The 22,733-nt window shown below is 45.5% G+C and overlaps 2 protein-coding genes across 6 annotated transcripts in view; one reads left to right on the top strand and one right to left on the bottom strand.

Annotated features, from left to right (window-relative positions):
- The window catches only part of mpg (N-methylpurine DNA glycosylase), a 1,976-nt gene extending 1,185 nt beyond the window's left edge, over positions 1 to 791 (bottom strand). The window contains exons 1-2 of the mRNA XM_085933525.1: positions 468 to 791; positions 90 to 294 (exon numbers count right to left, since the gene is read on the bottom strand). Coding sequence (XP_085789651.1) covers positions 90 to 294; positions 468 to 677 — 415 coding nt within the window. The 5' untranslated portion in view covers positions 678 to 791. The remainder of the gene's footprint in view (positions 1 to 89; positions 295 to 467) is intronic.
- rhbdf1a (rhomboid 5 homolog 1a (Drosophila)) lies at positions 443 to 22,733 on the top strand. Of its 5 annotated transcripts, none has more exons than XM_085933519.1 (20): positions 443 to 533; positions 4,406 to 4,981; positions 16,404 to 16,549; positions 17,026 to 17,165; positions 17,355 to 17,459; positions 17,749 to 17,962; positions 18,164 to 18,370; positions 18,436 to 18,555; positions 18,621 to 18,784; positions 18,946 to 19,197; positions 19,285 to 19,396; positions 19,470 to 19,544; positions 19,724 to 19,885; positions 19,960 to 20,060; positions 20,131 to 20,194; positions 20,271 to 20,365; positions 20,449 to 20,524; positions 20,611 to 20,711; positions 21,053 to 21,294; positions 21,423 to 22,732. In XM_085933519.1, exons 3-20 carry the CDS (start codon positions 16,433 to 16,435, stop codon positions 21,755 to 21,757), a joined length of 2,682 nt encoding a protein of 893 aa, XP_085789645.1. In that variant the 5' UTR covers positions 443 to 533; positions 4,406 to 4,981; positions 16,404 to 16,432; the 3' UTR covers positions 21,758 to 22,732. The 5 variants fall into 5 exon arrangements, with proteins under 5 accessions (XP_085789645.1, XP_085789646.1, XP_085789644.1 ...); XM_085933518.1 differs by having other exon boundaries at positions 445 to 533; positions 17,352 to 17,459; positions 21,141 to 21,294; positions 21,423 to 22,729; XM_085933520.1 differs by lacking the exon at positions 17,355 to 17,459 and having other exon boundaries at positions 444 to 533; positions 21,423 to 22,731.

Below are 22,733 nucleotides of genomic sequence, written 5' to 3'. Positions count from 1 at the left end.
AATTTATCACAGCAGCAGGGCTCTGTACCAAGCCCTGTAGAATTTCAGAAGATCACTACACATCATATAAATTGAAGCTTGCGATGGACCTTGACTGGACACGTTCATGCAGAGGTAGATGCCGTAGATGGGGTACACATAAATGGTGCCGGGCTTCATGAACATGGCCGTGTTTCTCTCTGTACGCTTGCCCCCCGCAGAGTGCGACGCCTTGTCCTCGCCCCCCAGGTACGCCTCTGTCTCCACCACGCGGCCTCTCAACTCCGTACCATCCTCGCGCCGTCGCACCAGGACCTGCAAATGCGGACAGCACACACCAAAGTATGTAAAATCATTCTAATAAATATTTTGTGCACAACTGATTGGTAGATGTTTTATTTGAAAAAAAAAAATGGCTCACGTTTTGTCAACAATAGGGTTTCAATTTTACAACTATTGGTTCCAGCCACCCAGGTGACATCGGTTACCTTGCCGAGGAAAGCTTTAGCCAAAGCGACGCAAGGTTGTGTGAAAAAATCTTCTCCCAGTCGCAGGTCAGTAGTTTGATCATTACTGAAATAAACACTGTGTACCGTCTCATTTAGTTTTTGCAGTTTACACTCAGCAACTAGTTCGCTTTCGTGAATTGCTTTTCTATCACCTTTGCGTGATGGCACTTTTCTCTTACGCTCTGCCATTATGTATTACATGAATGTGTCATTTTAATTTGCGTTGATTTGTTTAGGAGAAGGAAAGCGCTTCCGTGATGATTTGTTTTGATTAAGGGAGAATGGACTAGTGCTAACCAGGAAGTAAATATATGACGTCAACACTTGGCTCTTAAAGGAACCGCGGACCGTTTAATGGAGCGTTTACATCAGGCACTGTTTAAGAAATAAAACTTTATTCACATATTACGCAGAATAGTGATTCATATGTCCACTTTACAGTTCTGATATTCTAGGCTTGAATCCTGGCTGATATAATTGTAGTAACATTTCATTTTGTTGCATGAATAGCAACAGGTACCTTCTGCCCTCTAGTGGAATAGCATTTGTTCTGCCTTTCACTATAAGCCGCTGGCATAAATAGATCATGAACAGATACATTTATAATGAATAAAAACTGGTTTTCCGACAGATTAAGTGAAAATAGATCATTTCTCACGACACCTTTTATTGTTTCGTAGTAGATTTAGATTTGTCGTTGACATAGTATACAGGCAGAACAATTAAATGTACTTCCACTAGATGGCAGAAGAAGGTACCATAAATTTGTGTAGTCTTTTGCCATTCATTCAAAAGAAAGAGTTCACACTGAGTTAAAAAAAAAAAAAAGGGAATAAAATGAGACAAGGTCAGAATAATTCCAGTATTTCAACTCCTATGAAATTTTAATTTGGTGACATTTCAGTTTAAATGGGCCCCGCTAGATTTTTTTCTAATGTAATGTAAGTGTGTTTTGCCTTTTCCAGTCTTATTCTTTGACCATCATTTGAAAACAAGTGAGCCAAGTAGGAGGTTATAAATAGAGCCCACGTGTGCTTTTGCCCAGGAAGTGAACAATGCCAACTTGGCTTCAGGCATTTGGATCCTGACGGCTTCCCTGGCAGACAAACTGTCAGTGACATACCTTGAAAACAAAAAAACAACTCTTTTCCAGGATCATACTGTTTAGTATTGGATAATACAGGAATGCCTTTGCTCTCCTATTTAGTGAAGATGCCAAAAACTGGCGTGGCAGCCAGCTGGAAATGTGCTGACCATGTCCAGTCAAGTCGGCCCTTGGGTAGTTTGTTGACTTTGTGAGTCGGACGGCCGTTGAGCATCGGAGAGGCCGCTGTTTGCTTTGCATCTCCCTGCAGCCTCTTCGGCGCCCGCAGAGTCAAGTATGAGCTGGCGTGCTGTTATGAACACAAACTAGTTGCAAAATCCCAACATCTCTTTGCCAGAGATACTTTTGAAAATCTGGCATCTTCTATGGCACATGTGAAGCTCATTAACTGCAAGAACGCAAAGGACATGTGTATCTCCTCAGCATTTGATGCTTTTAATGATTCATGGCAAATGATTAATGATTCATGCGGCCCTTTCAAGCCTGTGAAGGTGTGGCGTGCAATGCACAGGTGGTCTGCTTCTCATTGGGGTCAAAGAAAAAATATGAAGTTCTTACTCCTTTTTGCAGCTGAAGTTACTCAGTGCTTGGGTAGACAATTTGGTCTCGTAATTATTTGACCACCTGCTTTGTTATTGCAAAATAACAGTAATGGCCTTGAGGCTTATTTCGCTTCTGCTTTCCAGTCGGTGAAACATTTTCTGTTAATTCAAGTCAATAGACAAAGAATATTACTGTGAGCGAAATGTCTGTTCTCATTAAAACGTTAGCGTTAGCCGTCGTCATCCAGCTGGAGCGACCCTGCTGACCTTTCGTGTTTTACTTTGTCATAAAGCTTTCAAATGTCAGGCAGTCATTTTTATTTCCAGGCCCGTGTGGACAGCGTCTTTTTGTGCCCTCTGATTTTTTCTTTTTTTTTTTCTTTTTATAAACCTCCTTCCTTCTGCTGCAATGTTTAGCAGCAGGAACAGCAAACATGCAAGCTCATTGAAGTAAGCTGCTCTCAAGAGCAGCCGTGGTGCCAAAAAAACAACACGAAGCTCACTCTGTGCTCCCGCAAGACATGATCGTTCCTCCAAAAGGAAAGAGGAAACATTTCTTAATTCGTATGACAGCTTTCTTTTAGTTAGGCATTAGCCTGCCGCTCAACCCTTTTATCAGAGTGTGATGGATGAGACTTCAGGACGGCCTAAAGGTCCCGAGTCGCTTCCTGATTGCAGCTTTTACCCCGGCCTTAACCGACGTCTGTCCCGGAGGGGAAACGTCGCCATTCATTATCCCCCTACCCACCCGCCCCCCGTTTTCGTGCTTTATCAATCAGAGACTCCCAGCAGGCTAGTCAACGTGTCTTCCGTAGCTCAGTGCATGTTAATTCAATTGTCCAGGGAGGTCTAATGAATGGACTCCTGTGGCAGATCAGAAGCAATTAAGAGAACCTCTCCAAATGAGCTAAACTCGCCCGGTTGTTTTACATATATATAATTTGACAATATATTTTTGTTCAATATATACATATTTATAGATATTTGTCTGGTGTTTATTATTTGTTTATTTTAAAATCAGTTAATGAAAGAATTAATCAGGACATACATACTACAAAATCTCTCTCTCTCTCTCTCTCTCTGTCTATCTTATTTTTCTGTATATTTTAGCATATACCCTCCTCTAAAATTCCAAGATTACGCAAGTGACCTTAACTAAATCTGTTATCTTTAGACTTCCCCTCGGTAGTTATATGACATCTCTTCATGCGCCTTAATGGAGACGCAGATAAGAAGACATTTCCAGGAAACGAAGCCTCTCGTGCACTAAAAACCTCAGCCGAGGACGACCGCTTTGCCCCCTTGTCAGCACGTCGGAAGCCTTCCGCTTCCCATCATCCATCTCCCATCTGCCGGAATATTCCCAGGTGGAGCCAAGCTGTCGCTCAAGATGTGATGGAATGCGTTGGTCTTTTCATTAAATGCAGCAGTAGAGTGCTGCATCTCAATCTGAAGCTTCACTCACTATTGCGAAACAGGAATAAGTGACTGTGGGCTGTAGATTCAAAAAAAGATGTCAAAAAGTGGCATGTAAACTAGGATGCTTCTTATAGTCAAAGCTACTAAATGTGAGCTAATGTCTGTCCACACATGGGAATCTCATTTGTGTGTGTGTGTGTGTGTGTGTTCTCTGATATCTTCATCCCTTCCATCTGTCCACATTGACGGCGTCCCTCTTTATCGCCGTTTGTGATTTACATTTCCTGCTTCATGGAAGATGCATTGCGTCTTTCCTTGAGCCCCCCCTTTAGCATTCAGCAGCGGACACCATGTAATCCTACAAACAAAAGTGAGGGAATGCTTCAAAACACAGAATCAATAAATCTTCATCATGATGATCATTATTGCATCATATTTGTTCATACATTTTGTATGGGCCTCAGAGGGTACGAAAACGGTTCTCCACACTTTGTATTCGATCATTCATCATTGCACATCATCATTTGTATGCTAGCATTTGGCATTCAGACACTAATGTGTATTTCTGGTATGAAAGCTCCTTCACCATGAGGAAGGATATTGAGGAAATATAGTCACGTGATGACGTCAGAGTGAATCAGCATTCACACAAGTCAACCAACTCTCAGCATTTACTAATATGATTGATCCATCACACAACCGTTTCCTTGTTTGCATCTCAAAATGCACATTGAAAAATTAAGATTATGAAGGAGTCAAATATGGTTTGCTGCCATAAACAACCAGTGGGAAAATCTGTCTTTCAGCTTTTGTTTCACACTGTACATGTTTTCTTTTTTTTCTTAAAGCAGCGTTGCGGTTAGTCACACGTCTCAGAGGGACGGAGACCAGTTTCGGTGAGGTCCACACCGGATGAGGACGTCGCTTAGTCACCGTTGCAGAGCACCGGGAAGGAGGAGATGAAGAGGAAGCACCTCCCCGCTCACAAGCCGATTGGTCGCTACACTTCGGTGGCCCCGCCTCTTCCCCAAGACTGTCACTGAGTCCAGGGCGGGGCTCACACGCTCAAACCCGGCACAAGAAAAACTTGGGCCGGGTCGATGCATGGAGCAGTGTGGGAAGACTGTGTCCGTCAGTGGGAAGCAGAGACGCGGACGGCCGGGTTCCATCCTCCAGGGGCGCCGGTGCGATTGAGAAGCGTGGCCGGATTTGACAACCCGGCGCCGGCGAAGGATTTGTGGCGACGCCGGAGAAGGAAGGAAGGATCCTGGCGGTGCTGGTGGTTGGGTGGGGGTGAGCAACCGAGAAGAAGCGTTTATTTCCAGCTGGTAACTCGTCAGGATGATGTGACAAGACCCAAGGGAGAACGCGGAAATCGGATTTATTCCCCCGCCGCTGGAGATCACCCGAGCCGCCGGCTTTGAATGGTGAGTTGCGGCTGATTCCACCAGCATGGTGGTCACGCGTGTGAAAGAAGGTCGAGGGATAGAAGCGACCCACCTCTTCTTCTTCCTCCTCATCCAGCCTCATAATTTACGCATTTATTGACGTTTCCCAGTAGAAGTAGCAGGTTTCTTTCATTTTCACCCCCATTGGAAAAGTAAACGTGTTTTCACGAGTCACTCACTTTTATAGGCTTGATTGTAACTTTAGAAAAAGAAAAAAATTGTGTTTTAGCAGCTGAGGTTGTGTAAAGGTATGAGGAATGCTGCTGAATAATCATCACGGGGTGAAGTCACGCCATCATCCTCGTCGTCTCCGTCCCACTACATCACCTCCTCCCCTCCTTCCTTGTCTTGATCCTTGAAGGTTTCCCAAGCCAAGTAATGCATTTTACACGACATAAATTCCTCAACAAATAAAATAGATATGCAGGTAATTATGTAACTCGTTCTATCTAATGCAAGAGGTTAGAATTGTACTTGTGTACAAAATTAACTAAATGATCATTTTTAGTGACTTTGGATCATTTCCTGTGGAGCACCTGGTGGGCCTAAAGCCAAGCAAAACAGCAGGCCGGCATGTGAGGGGGAACACAAGCCATGTGCTTCCCATATCCTTGCTCGTTTGAACCCGAAAACTTTGATTCCTGCCCGATTGTTTGAATTATACTTCAGGTGGGCCCTGACCCCTCCCACCTCTGCCTCCCCGCTGCGGTTTATTAGAAACTGCTGAGTTATTTTGGCAGACGTGACACGGGAGCACATGGGCTTGAAACCTTATCACATAGAGGAAAGGGAGGGTGATCATAGCTGGGCATGATGTAACCGCACCGATAAAGCCGGGCGAGTCCTGGGCCACCGCGCTGGTATTGGGGTAGTTGGCGAGGGGGGTCGGGGTCTTGTGTTGACTGTCTGGTATGTGGGAGTTTTTTTTTTTTTTCAGGGGTTCTGCCCTGCAAGTCGTGCCCGCGTGATTCCTGGCATGCTGTGTCTGTCTGACTGTCTCGCCAAGTTCACCCAATAATTGTTGACAACACGTAGTAGAGCATTGACAGGTTGGGTTCACTTGGGTACGGGCGCACCAATGTTGACATTGCTATCCATTAAGGGCTTTGTTAATTTTTGCTACCTTGTGCTGCCCTTGGAGGGTTTTGTTGGAAGCCTGTGCAAAGTGATTTAGTTTGAGTCCGGCCACCTCAGCGACCCACATAGTGATAAGCGGCCTAATGGCTTCAAGATGACGACTCGTGGGAATAGTTTTGATATGACACAGACGTCATGATTGAAAATAAGATTCCAGGAAAGACACTCTTGAAGGTTGTGCGATTGCGTGATTGCTCGTTCTGGATCCGAACTGTTACATGTGTGCGACACATGCAGCTAAAAATATACAAAGATCCCACCCTCTTCCCCAATCCACAAAATCACGACTTAAGGTGTCTATGAAAGTAATTGCCAGGCATAGTTCATTTCATATTTGTGACGTCACTATTGGTTAATGTGTGTGTGTGTAGAGGTCAGACATGTTAACCAACTTGTTCTACCGCCTACTACTATGACTCCCACGTCTTATTTCAGACAATTGGAATACTTGCTTTTATGCAGGCTCAATTGAAAGCGAGCTCATCATCTGCGCTGGATATCAGGTCCAATTTTTCAGTAAGCCATTTTCCATATCTAATCTAAATCTCAAACGTTGCAAAGCATTTAGGTATTGAATTATTTTGATTACGTAATGATGGATATGCATGTTTACATCATATATACTTTCTCCTTCATTAAGATTGACAGTGGGTGGTTTTGAAATGTGTTTATTTGATTTGTGTAATGTGGCAATGGGTGTGTATACATCAGCGTTTCCAAACCTTTTTCTGAGCCAAGACACATATTTTACAAAAAGAAAATTTCATGTCACACCACCAAACAAAAATATCCTCAGCGCTAACTTGACTGTTAAAACATAAAACCAAGTTATAATCGCAGCATTTGTATTTAACCAGACCGTGTTACTTTGAAAAAACCTCGCTAGCTTAATGCTAACACATGATAATACACAAACTAGCGTCAGTGTTGCCGTAGCTAAAATTGGGCCTGTTTTGTGGGGTTGGAACAGATTAATGGAACTTCCATTATTTCAGTGAGGAAGGATAATTTGAGACCCAATTTGTTTTACATGATGGCTATTCAGATCAAATTTCCAAACACATTTGAAAAAGGCCTGATTCTGATCCAAATTCAGTTTTTTTTTTCCCCTCGCGCTGCTCTGATGCACATTCCAATTGTGCCACTTGAAAGGCAAAAAAATAAAAAATAAAGTCTGTCACTTGAACCACGCAGTGTCAATCCAGCCTCTGACAAAGTCGGGAACAAATAATAGTTGGAACAATGGCATGTGACGAGTGCTTCTTCAAAGGGAATGTAAACAGATGCTTTTGCCTTGTCCTCGCTGCTTTTAATTAGACAGGAAGTCTTTTGCTTTCCGTTTGAAGCCGGCACACATTAGCATTGTAAGGCTGCTGCTCGCTCTTCCTGGAAATGCACTTTTCTGGGTGCAAGTGGGTTTGCGTGACTCACAGGCGGCGCCCATCACGGTCGATGTGATTGTCGCTATTTTCAGGTTGACCACCTTTTTTTTTTTTTTTACCTGCTGGCACTTTTGGAAGCCAATTCGATGCATTTTAAATCAGTTCCTTGGCATTTTGATAACAACGTTCTTTTGCCGCATTCCCTCAAGGATCAATCTCTGTCTACAAGTCATCAAAAAAGTCAATCTTTCATAATATAGCATCCTCGCTAAGCTAACAGGCGACGTTTGCGGGGAACAAGACGTGTCATTAGGGTTGCTGGCTGCCGGGCTTTTTGGGTCGCGGCGTGCTGTCACGGTGTCTGGTGCCGTTTAACCTCGGGGCAGAGCTGCAGTTTGGAAGCTGTGGGAACGCTTTGTGTATTTTCCCAGAAGCAGCGGCAACGATGACTCCTTGAACTTTGACTCCTGAGCGGAACTCTTTGAGGGCGTGTCTGTCAGATGGAGATTAGCCAAGGATGTCTTACCTGACACCTTGGGACAGAAATATCCACGTAGGCCGCGTTACGAGCGGACATGCCACGCGTGGGTGGAATCCCTTTGACGCCGCGTCGAGTTACGATATTCACACAAGCCTCCGTTACGCCGGCGTAACTTGAGGGTGAACTTGTAAACAAATCGGTGTGGTAAAGATGCTTCGCTATCACTTCTCGGGAAAGTTATCCAGGAGGAAGGCCAGTACTGTGTTATACATTAGCTTTAGCCTAAAAAAAATAATAATAATAATAATTGACCGTGGTGTGATTCCACCACTGGATAATCGGACCCGATGGGTCATATTAGGAAGTCCAGACATAAATACTGGGCGTTGTGTGACTTGAGCTAGTGCATATAAAGCCGTCTAGCGCTACGCTAACGTCGTGTCTCCTTCGTTAATGGCGTCCATATGTGGCCCACGGGAGTTCCATGCCGACAGCTTCAACGGCCCCACCAGCATCGCATACCACGCGCCACACTCACTCCAACGGCCTTCCCAGAAACCAGGGTGTGTTTTGGCCTCTCGCCGCTCCGTCTTAAAACACAAGAGAGGCGAGCCACACGTTTGGAAGACTGCGCTTTTTTTTTTTTGCTAGCCGTCACTTAAATCTGTTGGAGCATGATGAATGTTTGTCAGTCAAGACGCGGTGAGGTGGCTCCCGGCCAGACCCTGCCGGCGTTTTTTTAACAAGCACCTGAACCCGGAATCCAACTTTCCCTTTCCCTCCCATCACATGCTGCCAGTTTTTTTTTTTTTTTTTTCAGTTCTCCTTTTCGCACGCTGACAAAGCGGGTGGAAAATGATGTCAAGTCTCTGTTTTTACGCTGCCCGCCACAGTCACAAAGGCGTCGCTCTGAATTTGTGGCGAAAATAAACAAAAGTTGTAGTTGTCCTCCCACTTGGAGAGAGTAGAAAAGTCTTTTTGTTTGCCTCTTTCCTCTCTGCCTCGCTGACGTCATCTTTCCTGACTGCTTGGTACCCCCGCCGTATGACAATAATTGCCCGGCTGCCCACTGAGTCTCTCTTTACGAGGCCCTCGTCCTTCTTGCATTCTGCAAAGTGACATGCTCGGGTTCCTGTGCCTTCCTCCTGGATTTTTCCACACTCTTCTATCTCCCAGTCCAGCTGTCACCCCTCCTCCCCCTCCATCCTTCCTTTGTGCTTGAACTCGCTGGACTTCATCTTGATGGCACCACCAAGTCTGAATGTCAAAGTGTATTTAAAAAAAAAAAAAGTTTGACCACTTATTTCAGACCAGTACAAGTATGACCTTTACATCTTGAGTACCACTGATACTAACTACCGATACCACTAGTGTTTATCAATTAATGTAATGTCCAAAAATTTGTAATTGTTAAAATAAATATATCTTAGAAAATAAAGTACAAAATAAAACCAAAAAATGGCGTTCCGTCATGATGTAATTTTTCACGAGCATCTGCTCATTACATCATTCATAGAACCGGCCCCGCCTCCGTGTTTGAATCTCACTCCCGAAACATTACATCACAAATATTCCTTATATTTAATGACACTTGTTTCAACACACTACATCAGCACGCAAACATGATTCCTCCCTTCAAAAATCATGTCGATGCCGAACCCTCTTTAGTAAAACCGCCCCCTCTATGTAGCAGATAAAAGAAATTCAAAGAATCACAGCGCATAAATCACATGACCTGATTGTTGCAAACAAGAAAGGGGAAACCTGAAGATGAGACTCTGCAGCTGTTGCCTCTTTTTAAAAAAATACAAACTAAGAGTAAGTAATCTCAATCAAGTTTGTCTTTCCAGCACCTAATCGGACTCACATGTGACTCCGGATGTGTGTTTTCTTTCCACGTAATTGTTATTTGTGTGCAGTTGATTAGGTGTGTCTACGTGTCCTTGTATTGACCATTAATGGAGTCAGTCTTTGTGTTGCCTAGGCTGCAAATCCCTCAAGGAGATGTTTTATAAAATGGGAGTTTTCAGTAAATCAAATTGAATCAATGAATTGTCAGACTTTGTAAAGCTTTATGAGCAGCATACAGGGCAAATACCCAGTGGGCTGACTTCTTTTGGTGCTGACGACAAACTGATTGATTGACTGGCACTCATTGACGGGCGTGCCTGAGCAAGCTGTCATATTAAATCCCATTTGTCCTCCTTCATCTTCTCCAATGAGCTAACGAGGCAAAATTCCCCTTTGCTAGCGGTCACACGACAGGACTGGATGCCTGCACGTCGTTTCCGCGCTCGTGTGGACCGGACGTGTTGAACGCATCCCGTTGTGTGTGTGTGTTTATATGTGTGTTTCCTACACCCCCCCCCTCCCCTCCCCAAACCAAACCACCTTTGTTTCCTTCCCTCCCAGTAACCCGAGTTCTACTTACTGGTGGTCCTTTTGTGGAGTATTTTTATCTGCTTCGAGTGATTTTGATACAAAAATCAACCGCAATCATTTTGGTTTATACTCACAAATAAAACAATTACACCCAGTGGGATTTCGCTTGCTGCATCAATTCCATTCGTTGGGAAAAAAAGAAGCTTGCTCCTGATTTTGACCCCCCCGTCCCCCCTTCCAATTACGCAGCACAATAAGCGTTGTTGAACATCAGGCGGCAACAATGCGGGCTTTTGTGGCCTTGATTCATGCTGATATCATGCTGGAAACTATTTGGACGGCCATCACATGATGTTTCTCCCGCTTACTCGCTTTAAGGAGAGAATGTCAAACTTTCTCCAGACAATCAACGGCTTGTTTCAGGGGGCAATTTAAGGTGCGGTTGGGAGCTGCAGAAAGTACTCATTTTGTCTGAGTTACGACTTTTAGCACGGCTGTGCGGCGGCGTTTTATCAGGAGAGTTTCACGATAGGTCAGCGCTGTACTTCACTGCCAGAACTTCTTTTTTTTTCCCACACTCACATTGGCCATAGGGGAGAAATTCACTCAGCAAACCTTGTCACAATGCCTCGTGTGATCTCTTTAGTTCATTTCTGGTATGTCAGTGGAGATTTTGATGAATTCATTTGGAATTCTTCTCAGTGAGCAGCCTAGCATACTTTGTTGTGACTTTTGTAGCAGTAGTAGTGTTGTTCCATGGTTACCTTTTGAGATGCTGGCATAGCATCTCTGTCCTCTGATGATGAGTCCAATTCAATTCAATTAATCCAGATTATTATATATTTTTTTTAACATTAACTGCTGCTTTGAAACCTCTGCCACAGTTGTCGGTTCACTTCTGAGTTGAGGTCAATTCTCGGTTGAGTGTCACAGTCCTGTTGAATTTCATGAATCACCCTGAACGTTCGGCCCCAGGCGGCTTTCAGCCTTTTCTCCTTCCACAGTGTGCTTGTCGCGCATAAACTCTGTCTAACCCGCTGGTCGCGCAGCTCACAGGCAGTATAAACGCAGGTTTACGTCCAGCCGTTGTAAGATAAGCTTCATCGCAAAACAAAGCGCTTTCAGCTTCCTCAACTGCAGTCGGCGGGCTCAAATTAGCTGCTTATCGGAGGCTCGACTTCACAAAGCAGCCGTTTGAGAACGCGGGGACGATTTAACAGCGTGTTCCAGGTTGTTGCAACTTTCAAAGCCGTCGTCGTCTGCTTCCTCGAGATTGCAGAAACAAACAAGGCTCGCCGTCACTTGAGACATGACACAGATTCACTTAGGGAATCTTGGTTTTCCGCTAATATGGTGATAAACAGAACTTTCCAAGATTATATATATTTCATATATATATATATACACACGCACAATTGTTCTCACTTATCAGCACTCGAAACAAAAGTAAGATTATAAGACGTCTGCGCAGTGAGTAAATAATTAACCGATGGGGGTTAAATATTTCAAAGCATTGAGTCAGCTTTGTGTATAATAACGTGTCACCAAAGCTCGCGCTGATATTTTATTTCCTGTGTCAGGATATTGATGGTGCCTCCTACTAAAATACTGTAATATAAAATTTGCTAGCTTCTCTCAGCTGCTATTGTTGATATTGAGAGTGGCTCGGTAGGCAAAATGTCAGACACAATCAGGTTTAAGCGGCACAACGGGCCTTTTGCTTGTTTTTCTTGCGAGCCTTTTTTTTTTTTTTTTTTAACGTCGCACCAAGCCAGCACGTTTGAAATTCATGGCTATAAATATACCGCATACCGAAGGCCCGCTTTGAGGATGCCATTTATACTTTCAGGAGCTATTCATATCTCTGGCGCACCACGCTGTCGTTTGGTAAACACTGTTATGAGCGTGAGGCCGTCTGGGAAGAGTAGCTACTCTATCCTTAGTCTGAGGGTCAAAGGGCGTTTGGTCTAACAAAGCGTTAATCTGTGGAAAAACAGTTAAAACAAAAGTGCGGCATATACGCCAGCCGTCTTGGCTTGGCTGCGCTCGCCCGCCCGCCATGCCCGGGCGTCTAGCCCCTCTGCTCGCCGCGACACTTGATCTCAGGGTCAGCTGCGTCGGATATTTCTGCTGCGTGTGTGTTTTAATGTCGTAAAAGGCTGGATGGCCGTGACAGCCTGTCGCATATCACCACGGCCCTTCACGATGACAGCAGCTCCACAAGAACGTCCTGAGAGAAAAAAAAAAAAAGACAGTCTCTGAGTTGCACTTATTTCAAGAAGACATACGTTTCTTATTTTAACCAAACAAAATAATTGTGAAGCGCCATCTTGTTAGAAAGAAAACAGTTTCAGCTATTTATCTATTGAGCTATATGTCTAGCTAGCTAGCTAGTTTAAGTAGCTTAAGTCATTTAGCAATTGTCTACCTCGTGTGTTAAAAATGTTTTTTCCTAAATAAAAAGGTTCTTTAAATAGTATCTATTCAGTTCCAAGTGGGTGAGTGTGAGGGGGAAACCAGTTTTAATTGTGTCATTTCCTTGTATTGTTCTCGGTATCAAGGCCCGTCTCCAAAATGACGAAAGACTAAACAATAGTAGTACACTTGTAGTAAGTGACCAGGGCGGCGGCCTCCTTATTCCAGTTTAAGGTCAGACGTGCTTATTAAATACAAGTTGATGTATGATGTTTGGTGTGCTGCATGACATCACAAGCAGAGACGCGGCGGCCCGAGACCAGACGGCGTTCATGCAGTGATCCGGACTCATCACATTAGTGAGGTCGTACATCAGAGGAACCACTTCCTGCTTCTGACTGTCCACAGTTTTTTTTTTTTTTTAATTAGAGCATTGAAGTTGGTTTTACCCTTGAACCAAGCTCAAGGTTGTTTGAAGAGCTCCACAATTGTGTTTTTATACGCCTGACTGGAGCACAATTTCTTTGAAATGATTCCATGGACGTAACAATAACAATAGCTCAAGTCCAGCCGATTTGTTCTGCCTGTCAGCTTTCGTCATCGGGTCCCGTCGAACGTGCGTGCACCTGGCGAGATGTCAGCTGTGTGTTTTCTCTGCGCTTTCCTCCTGGCTAATGGATGCTGCGTTTAAAAAAAGCCACGCAAGACTGCCTCCACTATCCTGATTGAGGTAGAAGTGTGTGTTTTTTGGGAGCGAGGCCTCACCAAGACGGTTGAAAGCGTGTCCACGTGAAGTCAAAACAAACCCCGACTTGATGAAATCACGGCGCTGTAAAGAATGCGGCGGGGAACGCTTACACGCCGCCTATCAGTCGGATAAAATGCACGTCTCCTTGAAAGTGAGATTGGGGCAATCGAATGAAATAGTGGGGAAAAACACAGAGGTGCTCTTAAGAATTTTTCTATTGAGTAAATGTGACCGTGAGCTGATAGTGTGGCCTCGCTGATGAAAGAGGCTAATCCTCCAGTTGGAGTTAGGTGCCAAACTCGTGTTCATCTGTGACTTTCCTCCACGGCAAGGACATGGCTGCCGCTGGAGGGAATGTCAGCCTTGAGGCCTACTCATTTCAATTTGAGCCATTTAAATTGTCTTACATGAAGTGCACATAAAGAACCGCAAATGGCAGTTCGTCTTGGCAGAGTGGAATACTGGAGGCAGAATGCGGGAGGGGATTTAGGGGAAGAAGCCTCAAGCAGTAGCAGAAGAGCATGTGCAGAACATTAAAAAAAAAGCAACCTGGTTTGCCAGGAGGCAACATCGATCATTTGAACAACCCAACTTGTTTATCGGGGAGGAAAAACATTGACTTGCGTCTGTGCATCCCTTTTAGCTCGGCTCTGATCTGCGCAATGAGCGAGCGCCGCTGTTAGCGCAAATGAAATCAAATTAAATGGCAGGCTGGCTACGTCATAGCACTGAGAATCTCAAGCGAGAGCGCCGTTAATAAGATGACAGCAGGGATGAAGTCATTCAGGAGTAGATACAGTGAAAGAATCAGCTTTTGTAATTTCGATCACTTTGTAAAGTAATATTGGAGTGGGAATAAGATGTTAGCCATGCTATTTAGCCTGCTAGCTAACCACCTTGGTTGCGAGTACCGTATTTCCCGGACTATAAGGCGCACCGGACTATAAGGTACACCTTAAATGAATGGCCCATTTTAAAACTTTGTCCTTATACAAGGTGCACCAGACTATAAGGCGCACCATTAATGCATCATGTCAGATTTTTAATCCAAATCATTCTCCATTTTATCTTTTTTATTTCAACTTCAGATGCAACAAATTACTTTATAATCACAAAATAATGATCCATAGTCTTTTTGATTCCCAATTCATAGTCTTCAGCGGGCCACTAATTTCATGACACAATGCTTCGGGCCAGTTTAAATATTGGAATTTGGTCCATATATAAGGCGCACAGGATTATAAGGCGCACTGTCGGCTTTTGAGAAAATTTGGGGTTTTTAGGTGTGCCTTATAGTCCAGAAAATACGGTAATATCTTAGCATTAGCTTGAATTGTTCTAAAAGTGATATCTTGAGTGAACACGGTCCGCTGGCCAAATTTTAATCACTTTTTGATCATTGGATATCTCTGAAAAATTATGTGTAGTCTTCCATGATTTACAAAGTTGAAAATGAGTTCTTCACCCAAACTCAAGAGCTTCCTTCTTTGCCTTTGTTCATCACTCTGGCAGTTGGCAAACAGTTTATAACGCACATCAACTGCAGCTGCTAATGTAATCTTAGCCGCTAATGTAGGAGGGAGGAATGTACTACTGCACTCTTTTTGTTCTGCCTTGGCTAATTTAACAATAGCTTTATAGTGGTTGCGGTTTGAAGCGGGTGTACTGTTCTCCATAACATCATGTTATAAAACCAAACTAATAAATTGTTGACTAAATACGCCTCCTTCGATCAAAAACGACCATTATTCTTACCTATTAAATCATGTTAGTGTACCTAATGAAGTAAAACCCATGAGAATTCTTTGTGGTTTTTACTTCTGTTGCTATGCGACGTCAAGCCAATTGTTACTTGGTCGAAAGCAGAAGCTCAGAGGCTTGCGGCGAGTCAGAATGGCAGCGGAAGGGCAGATGTGGTCCACAGCAGGGACTCGTAGTGGAGAGCACAGCATGGGGCAAGTGAGGACATGATTTAGCCTTACTTCGATGACATCATCTGTATCCACCCATTCAGTTGCTGTAGTGCTTAAATCGACACATTTTCCCATGTGTGTTTTGGAGTGGGTGTCCCCCCCTTTGTAAAATAAGGTTTCCACCGAGCCAGAAGATGTTAAGGTAATTGCCAGAAATTCCCGCCTCTCTGATAATGTTGCTAGCCTGTGATATAAGATGTGACCACAAAAGTATGTCAGGAAAAGCCAACTAGAACAGCAGAACTTTAGTGGGGTGAATCTATAGCTCTTAAAATCATAGCAGCTGCGTGCTGATTCCCATTTAATCATTTTAAATGTAATTGGTTATTTATGAACACGGACACATCCCCTGTTATGAGGGTGTGCACACTTGTGCAACCACATAAACTCAGTCCTTGTCCTTATCCACCTTTTAGGATTGACGATGAACTGTTTTGGTTTCAGAGTAGATGACAGGAAGTGAAAGATGCAGTGTGAGGCGATTAGTTTTTATCGCGCAGCGTGTCGACAGGGAAGTGCGCACTCACACTTGGAGTTGTTAGACTCTGGAGATCGTCCAACATTTACGTTTGCGTGGAAGATGTTGCAAAAGATGGTCACAGCGCTGTTCTTCTTCTATTTCCGCTTCCTGTGGGTGGAATGGAATTTACTTCTTCCCAAGAAGATTCCCATGGACTAAATTTAGGTACTGACCACGTAACGTTCTAGCAGAAGCTCCTCCGAGTTCCCATGCTGCTAAATTCAACCATAGTGTCAACAGCGCCCTCTAGTGGAGTCAATCCAGATTGCGAGTTCCATCCTCGGCCCTCCTTGAGTTTTGATGCTTGTGGTGACACATTACATAATGTTGTTCTCCTCTACCCTCCTTTTTATTTGCGTGTAGCTGGCAGGCCTGTGGTGAGGACACACAACATGGCAGAAGCGCGGCGGGAGAGCACCAGCAGTTTGCAGAGGAAGAAGCCTCCATGGCTGCGATTAGACATTCCCACAGCTCAGATGTCGCTGGACGAGCCGCCCACTTTTGTTCAGGTGACCCATTCATGACATCCTGTTACAAACATATTCAAATAGATTTACAATGCAAAATCATGTTCAAATAATATGTAATAGCGGTCATAATTAAAATGAAAGACTGACACTAATAACTGACTGACTCTCATTATATTGTGAATTATTAAATTGATGTGGGTGTGGTGAAATATATTTTATTGTTATTACCGTATTTTCTGGACTATGAGGCGCACCTACAATGAATGGCCCATTTTAAAACTTTGTTCTTATATAAGGCGCACCGGACTATAAAGCGCACCATTCATGCATCATGTCAGATTTTTAATCCAAATCATTCTACGAAATTTTAGGTTTTTAGGTGCGCCTTATAGTCCGGAAAATACAGTATGTTTATTATTTACCATTATTTGTTGTTAAAATTTGAAAAAGTGAGCAGCATTTGTAAAAACACGAACAACCAAATGTGGGCTGAAGTTTGATGTTTCATTTTGCAGCCGGTAAAGAGGCAGGGTTTCCTACGCAGCATCAGCATGCCAGTGGAGACGTCTCATCTCCCGTCGCCGCCCCGAGACTTCTTTGACAGCCGGCGGCCGGTCCTGCAACGCCAGTCGTCCATCACGCAGACCATCAAGAGGTGAGGCCCGTGAGCTTGGCTTGCATAACGACAACCTTTTGCCTATTCCTGTCTTTCACGCTTTTAACTGTCTGCTTGGCCCGCTGCTCGATGACTCCATCGCTGCACTCTTGCTTCTCACTTCCCGTTCTTCTCTTTGTTTCCTTCTTCTGTGTCCCTTTGCGCCTTCCTCCTGCCCGACGACAGCAGCAGGAGGGTTCACTTTGAGCGGATTAACACGGTGCCCGTTAAGGGCCAGCGGGCTGCCCGTCGCAGCGCCAGGAAGCACCACTCACTCTCCAGAACCTTGCTCAGGTATGCAGGGAAGACCCCCCACCCCTCCCCACAAGTCCGAGAGCACGTGGTGCTGGATGTGCTGGTTTGGTTTTAGCCTTCACCGCACATTGTCAGGATCCATATTTGTTCACGTGTGTGTGTCTGTGTCTTCATGACACGCTATTCTTGTTTCCACTCACAAACACGCCCAGACATGTTCCTTCACGCTTGACATCTGCGAAGGTGTCACTCTGTCACCGACGTGTCTTATCTTATCACCAGCGCCATAATTGTACTTCCTGTGATCTGAACGCCGGCTGCTTGGCAGGGGGACGGCCGACTGGTTCGGGGTGAGCAAGGACGGTGACGCCACGCAGAAATGGCAACGCAAAAGCCTCCGCCACTGCAGCCTCCGCTACGGCAAGCTCAAGCCGCAGGTGATCCGCGAGATGGACCTGCCCAGCCAGGACAACATCTCGTTAGCCAGCACCGAGACGCCGCCGCCGCTCTATGTGCCCTCCTCCTCGCATGGCATGCAAAAGGTAAAAAAAACTGCCAACTATCCGTCGATGATTTGAAGTGTCTTTTAAAACAGGCAAACAATTACCTCAAGAAAGACCCCGTTAGCTTCATGCTAACAGTTAGCTATATTGTTATTGATGTGTAATGTTGGCATGACAGGGCTCAATGGTGTAAAAGGTTTTCCACTGTACTAAATATTTGAGAACTGATTCTCGCTCCAGATCGTCGACCCGCTGGCTCGCGGTCGGGCCTTCCGCATGGTGGAGGAGGTGGACGGCTACAGCGTACCGCAGACGCCCATCACACCCGGGGCAGCGTCGCTCTGCTCCTTCACCAGCTCGCGCTCGGGCCTCAACAGGATACCCCGCCGACGCAAGAGGGAGTCGGTGGCCAAGATGAGCTTCAGGGCGGCGGCTGCTCTCGTCAAGGTGAGCTGGCGTTTTGGACACTTGATTCGGAACACTGGCTTATCCAAATGTGTTGTTTGTATCAGGGACGCTCCATACGGGACAGCACTTTGCGACGGACACAAAGACGCAGTTTTACTCCTGCCAGTTTCATGGAGGAAGACATCGACTTTCCCGATGAGCTGGACACATCCTTCTTTGCCCGAGTGAGTCCGTCAAAAAAGAACGTCCGCTGAATATTTGCAGTTGTATAATTCTTTGAATTGTTCAGGATGTCCTGATGCACGAGGAGCTGTCCACGTACGCGGACGAGGTGTTTGAGTCGCCGTCGGAGGCGGCGATGAAAGAGGCGGAGCATAGCGACAAGAAGGATGAGATGGAGCTGACGGGAAGCGCGCTTGATAAAATGGCGCTGGAGAGGAGTCACCTGATGCTGTGAGTTACCGCCTGTAGATGGCGCTACACTCTAACAATACTGTACTGACCACTGTACTTTATTCATTGTCTACTGTAAATATAAAGTTTACTCCAATTAATTGAGAAGCTTATTCATATTCATTTATTTTGAAAATATTATTTCGGTGGTTCTCGCGCAGACCTTTGGAGCGCGGGTGGCGCAAAGCCAAAGAGGGCGCGCCGGGCCCGCCCAAGGTGCCCTTGCGTCAGGAGGTGGTGAGCGTCAACGGGCAGCGGCGTGGCCAGCGAATCGCCGTGCCGGTCAAGAAGCTTTTTGCTCGCGAGAAGAGGCCGTACGGGCTGGGCATGGTGGGCAAGCTGACCAACCGCGCTTACCGTAAGCGTATCGACAGCTACGTCAAGAGGCAGATCGAGGATATGGACGACCACAGGTACTCATTAGATCGATTTCATCAAGTATTTCTTGAGTATATTATTTTGTTAAGAATTCCCCCCTCCACCATCTCTTCTGCCTGCAGGCCCTTTTTTACATACTGGATCACTTTTGTACACATGCTCATCACCATCCTTGCTGTGTGCATTTACGGCATCGCACCAGTGGGCTTCTCCCAGCACGAGACGGTTGATTCTGTGAGTGGACGCTTCACGTTAAACATCTTCATGACGGTAGAGGGATGCGTGACGCTCTGGTCTCGTCTCGCAGGTTTTAAGAAACAAAGGCGTGTACGAAAATGTCAAGTTTGTACAGCAGGAGAACTTCTGGATCGGGCCGAGCTCGGTGAGCACACACACTTACTTAGCATATACATTAAGATGCTACATTTTTGCCTAGCTTTTTAGCTAATGAGCACTGGCAGAGATAGAAGGGGGGTCTCGCAGGGGCACTACCAAAAATGTGCTCGCTCCACCTGATGATTGACTTTTGGGTATTTTCCAATTTATATCATTGCCCTGCAGGAGGCGCTGATCCACTTGGGGGCCAAATACTCTCCATGCATGCGGCAGGACAAGCAAGTGCACGAGTTCATCAGGGAAAAACGAAACATCGAACGCAACTCGGCCTGCTGCGTACGAAACGATCGCTCCGGCTGTGTCCAGACCTCAGAAGAACAGTGCTCGGTCTGTAGCCGTATGGTTTGTGTTCTACATAGTAATGCACGAGCCATTCTGACTCGTGTTATTTTTACGTTCAGAGTACTTTGGCCGTGTGGGTGAAGTGGCCCCGGCATTCCAGCACGCCTCAGCTCAACGGAAAAGACAGACAGTACGGCTCCGTCTGCCACCAGGACCCGAGGTACAGATCTTCAAGCGCATTTGTTCACGGTCAAGAACCCGCAGGCTACTAACGACGCGTATCCTGTCAGGATCTGTCTGGAGCCCGCCTCGGTCCCGCCGCACGAGTGGCCTGATGACATCACCAAGTGGCCAGTGAGTGGAAATGCCGTAACAAAGATTGTCTTGATTTTTGAATGAGAAATGAGTTCAAACGTGCGTCGACTGTTAGATTTGCACCAGGTACAACACAGGGAACCACACCAACCTGCCTCACATTGACTGCACCATCACGGGCCGACCCTGCTGCATCGGAACCAAAGGAAGGTGAGGGGGGGGGAAAAATCTATTTAAACAAAAAAAAAAAAAAATTCATTTATTAGCTCTGACGTGACCTTTTCTTGTCCAAGGTGTGAAATCACATCCCGGGAATATTGTGACTTCATGAACGGCTTCTTTCATGAAGAAGCCACTCTCTGCTCACAAGTAAGCGCCCGTATGGCTAGCTAGCGCTAGTTTGGCCTTTTTATTTTTGGTAAGCAGGTTTTCAATCTCAGTTCTCCATCTTGCAGGTGCATTGCATGGATGATGTATGTGGACTGCTGCCTTTCCTCAACCCTGAGATCCCGGATCAGTTTTACAGACTCTGGCTCTCGCTCTTCCTGCACGCAGGGTGAGTCTGTGCTCTGCATTGTTAAGAATTGGCAATAGAGGTCAGCAAAACATTCCTTTTGTCGAAATGAAGCTCCTCAACTCAACATAGCTCATTGGCATCAGTTTTTTTGAAACATCGTTGATACAGTTGTTCCATCAAATGGCTTCGGTGTTAAGGTGTACCTCATATTGTGGGCGGTTAGTTTGGATAACCGCCAGCCGAGTCGTCGCAGTCCATTCAAAGGAATACATTAATTTGAAAGGAGCTTTAATTCGTCTTTATACTTTTGGGTGTCGTGGCTAATTAAAGAAATTGCCCCCGTGAAGCTTTACTTGCACTGAATCACATTGGCTTAATAGGATTATCTTCCTCGGCACGTGCCAAGGCGACAGACTGTACAATGTAGCGCTCAAAGTCACGCGGCCTCCTCCGGTGCCGTCCCGCCAGGATCCTTCACTGCATGGTGTCGGTGGCATTCCAGATGACCATCCTGAGGGACCTGGAGAAGCTGGCGGGATGGCTGCGCATCTCCATCATTTACATCGTCAGCGGCATCACCGGCAACCTGGCGTCGGCCATCTTCCTGCCGTACAGAGCCGAGGTGAACGAGAAATCACTTTTAGGGGTCCCGGTTAGGGGTTTTTGAAAAAAAAGGCTGGTAAAGTAGCAATCAATTCTGATTGAGCCAATGCAAATAAATTGGCGTGACACGAGATTTGCTTCGCTCAGGTGGGGCCGGCGGGCTCCCAGTTCGGCATCCTGGCCTGCTTGTTTGTGGAGTTGTTCCAGAGCTGGCAGATCCTGGCGCAGCCTTGGGTGGCCTTCACCAAGCTGCTGTGCGTGGTGCTCTTCCTATTCGCCTTCGGCCTGCTGCCGTGGATCGACAACTTTGCCCACTTCAGCGGCTTCGTTTCGGGCTTCTTCCTGTCCTTCGCCTTCTTGCCCTACATCAGCTTCGGCCGCATGGACCTGTACCGAAAACGCTGCCAGATCATGGTCTTCCTGCTGGTCTTTGTGGGCCTCTTTTCCGGTTTGGCCGTGCTCTTCTACGTCTACCCCATTAAGTGCGAATGGTGCGAGCTGCTCACTTGCATCCCCTTCACGGACAAATTTTGCGAGAAGTACGACCTCAACGCGCACCTCCACTGACCCACCCAACTTGCCAATCAGGTCACAACGGGACGTTTTGAAACCACTTGAACTCCACGGCGAGATGTTTTTCTACTCGAGTAAATATACAAGCAACGTGTCATCATGTGTAATCACCCCCACCCACCACCATCACCACTTGCTCAGCCCCCCCCTCCTCCTCCCATGCACTCCTTATGAGGTTCAGCACTTCACCCGGGGTCTGAAGGACTGAAGCCACTGCTGGTACACGAGAGAGAAAGAGCCAATTGTCACTTATGTTTCACTCTTAACATAAAGATTTTTAACAGGAGGAGGATCAGGACCACACGTGGAGGAAAAAAAAAAAAATCACATTCAGCAAACACCACCACAATAACACCAAAATCTGTTTTCCCTTAATCAGAACTGAAAACCGATTCTGACTCCTATAATTCCAATTGTGGTCATTCTCATCTATTTATATTTTTGGTTTTCCACACTTGGTCCTGATCCTTTTCCACCGAATTCATTCAGGCAAGCTCAAAGAGAAGCAGCAGGGACAACCGCAAGAAATAGAAATCCAATATCAAAACCTTCGGTGCCTTGTTGAAAAGAGAAATGTACCAACTACTACTGCCATATTTGTTTTTGTTACATTATGCTGAGCACTCAAATGTTTTCCTTTTCCTCATATTTTGTGTTTTATTGCTTCTCCAGAAGTGATGCTTGTCTTGGAAACGGTAGCGTTTTAGCTGCCTGTCTACTCACGTGTAACTGAAAAAAACAGTAAAAAAAAGAGAAGAAAAAAATTTACAAAATAATAAGCTGGTGTGCATCTTGCTCTTTATTTTTCATTCACACAGAGATTCAGCAAAATTGCCAATACAAATAAAATAGTAGTATTTTCTCTTGCCTTTTACGCAGAACTCA

Source organism: Syngnathus leptorhynchus, chromosome 16 (genome assembly GCF_054491065.1).
Source record: "Syngnathus leptorhynchus isolate UIUO chromosome 16, UIUO_Slep, whole genome shotgun sequence".
Lineage (NCBI taxonomy): Eukaryota > Metazoa > Chordata > Actinopteri > Syngnathiformes > Syngnathidae > Syngnathus > Syngnathus leptorhynchus.
This window is presented reverse-complemented; position numbering and strand designations above follow the sequence as displayed.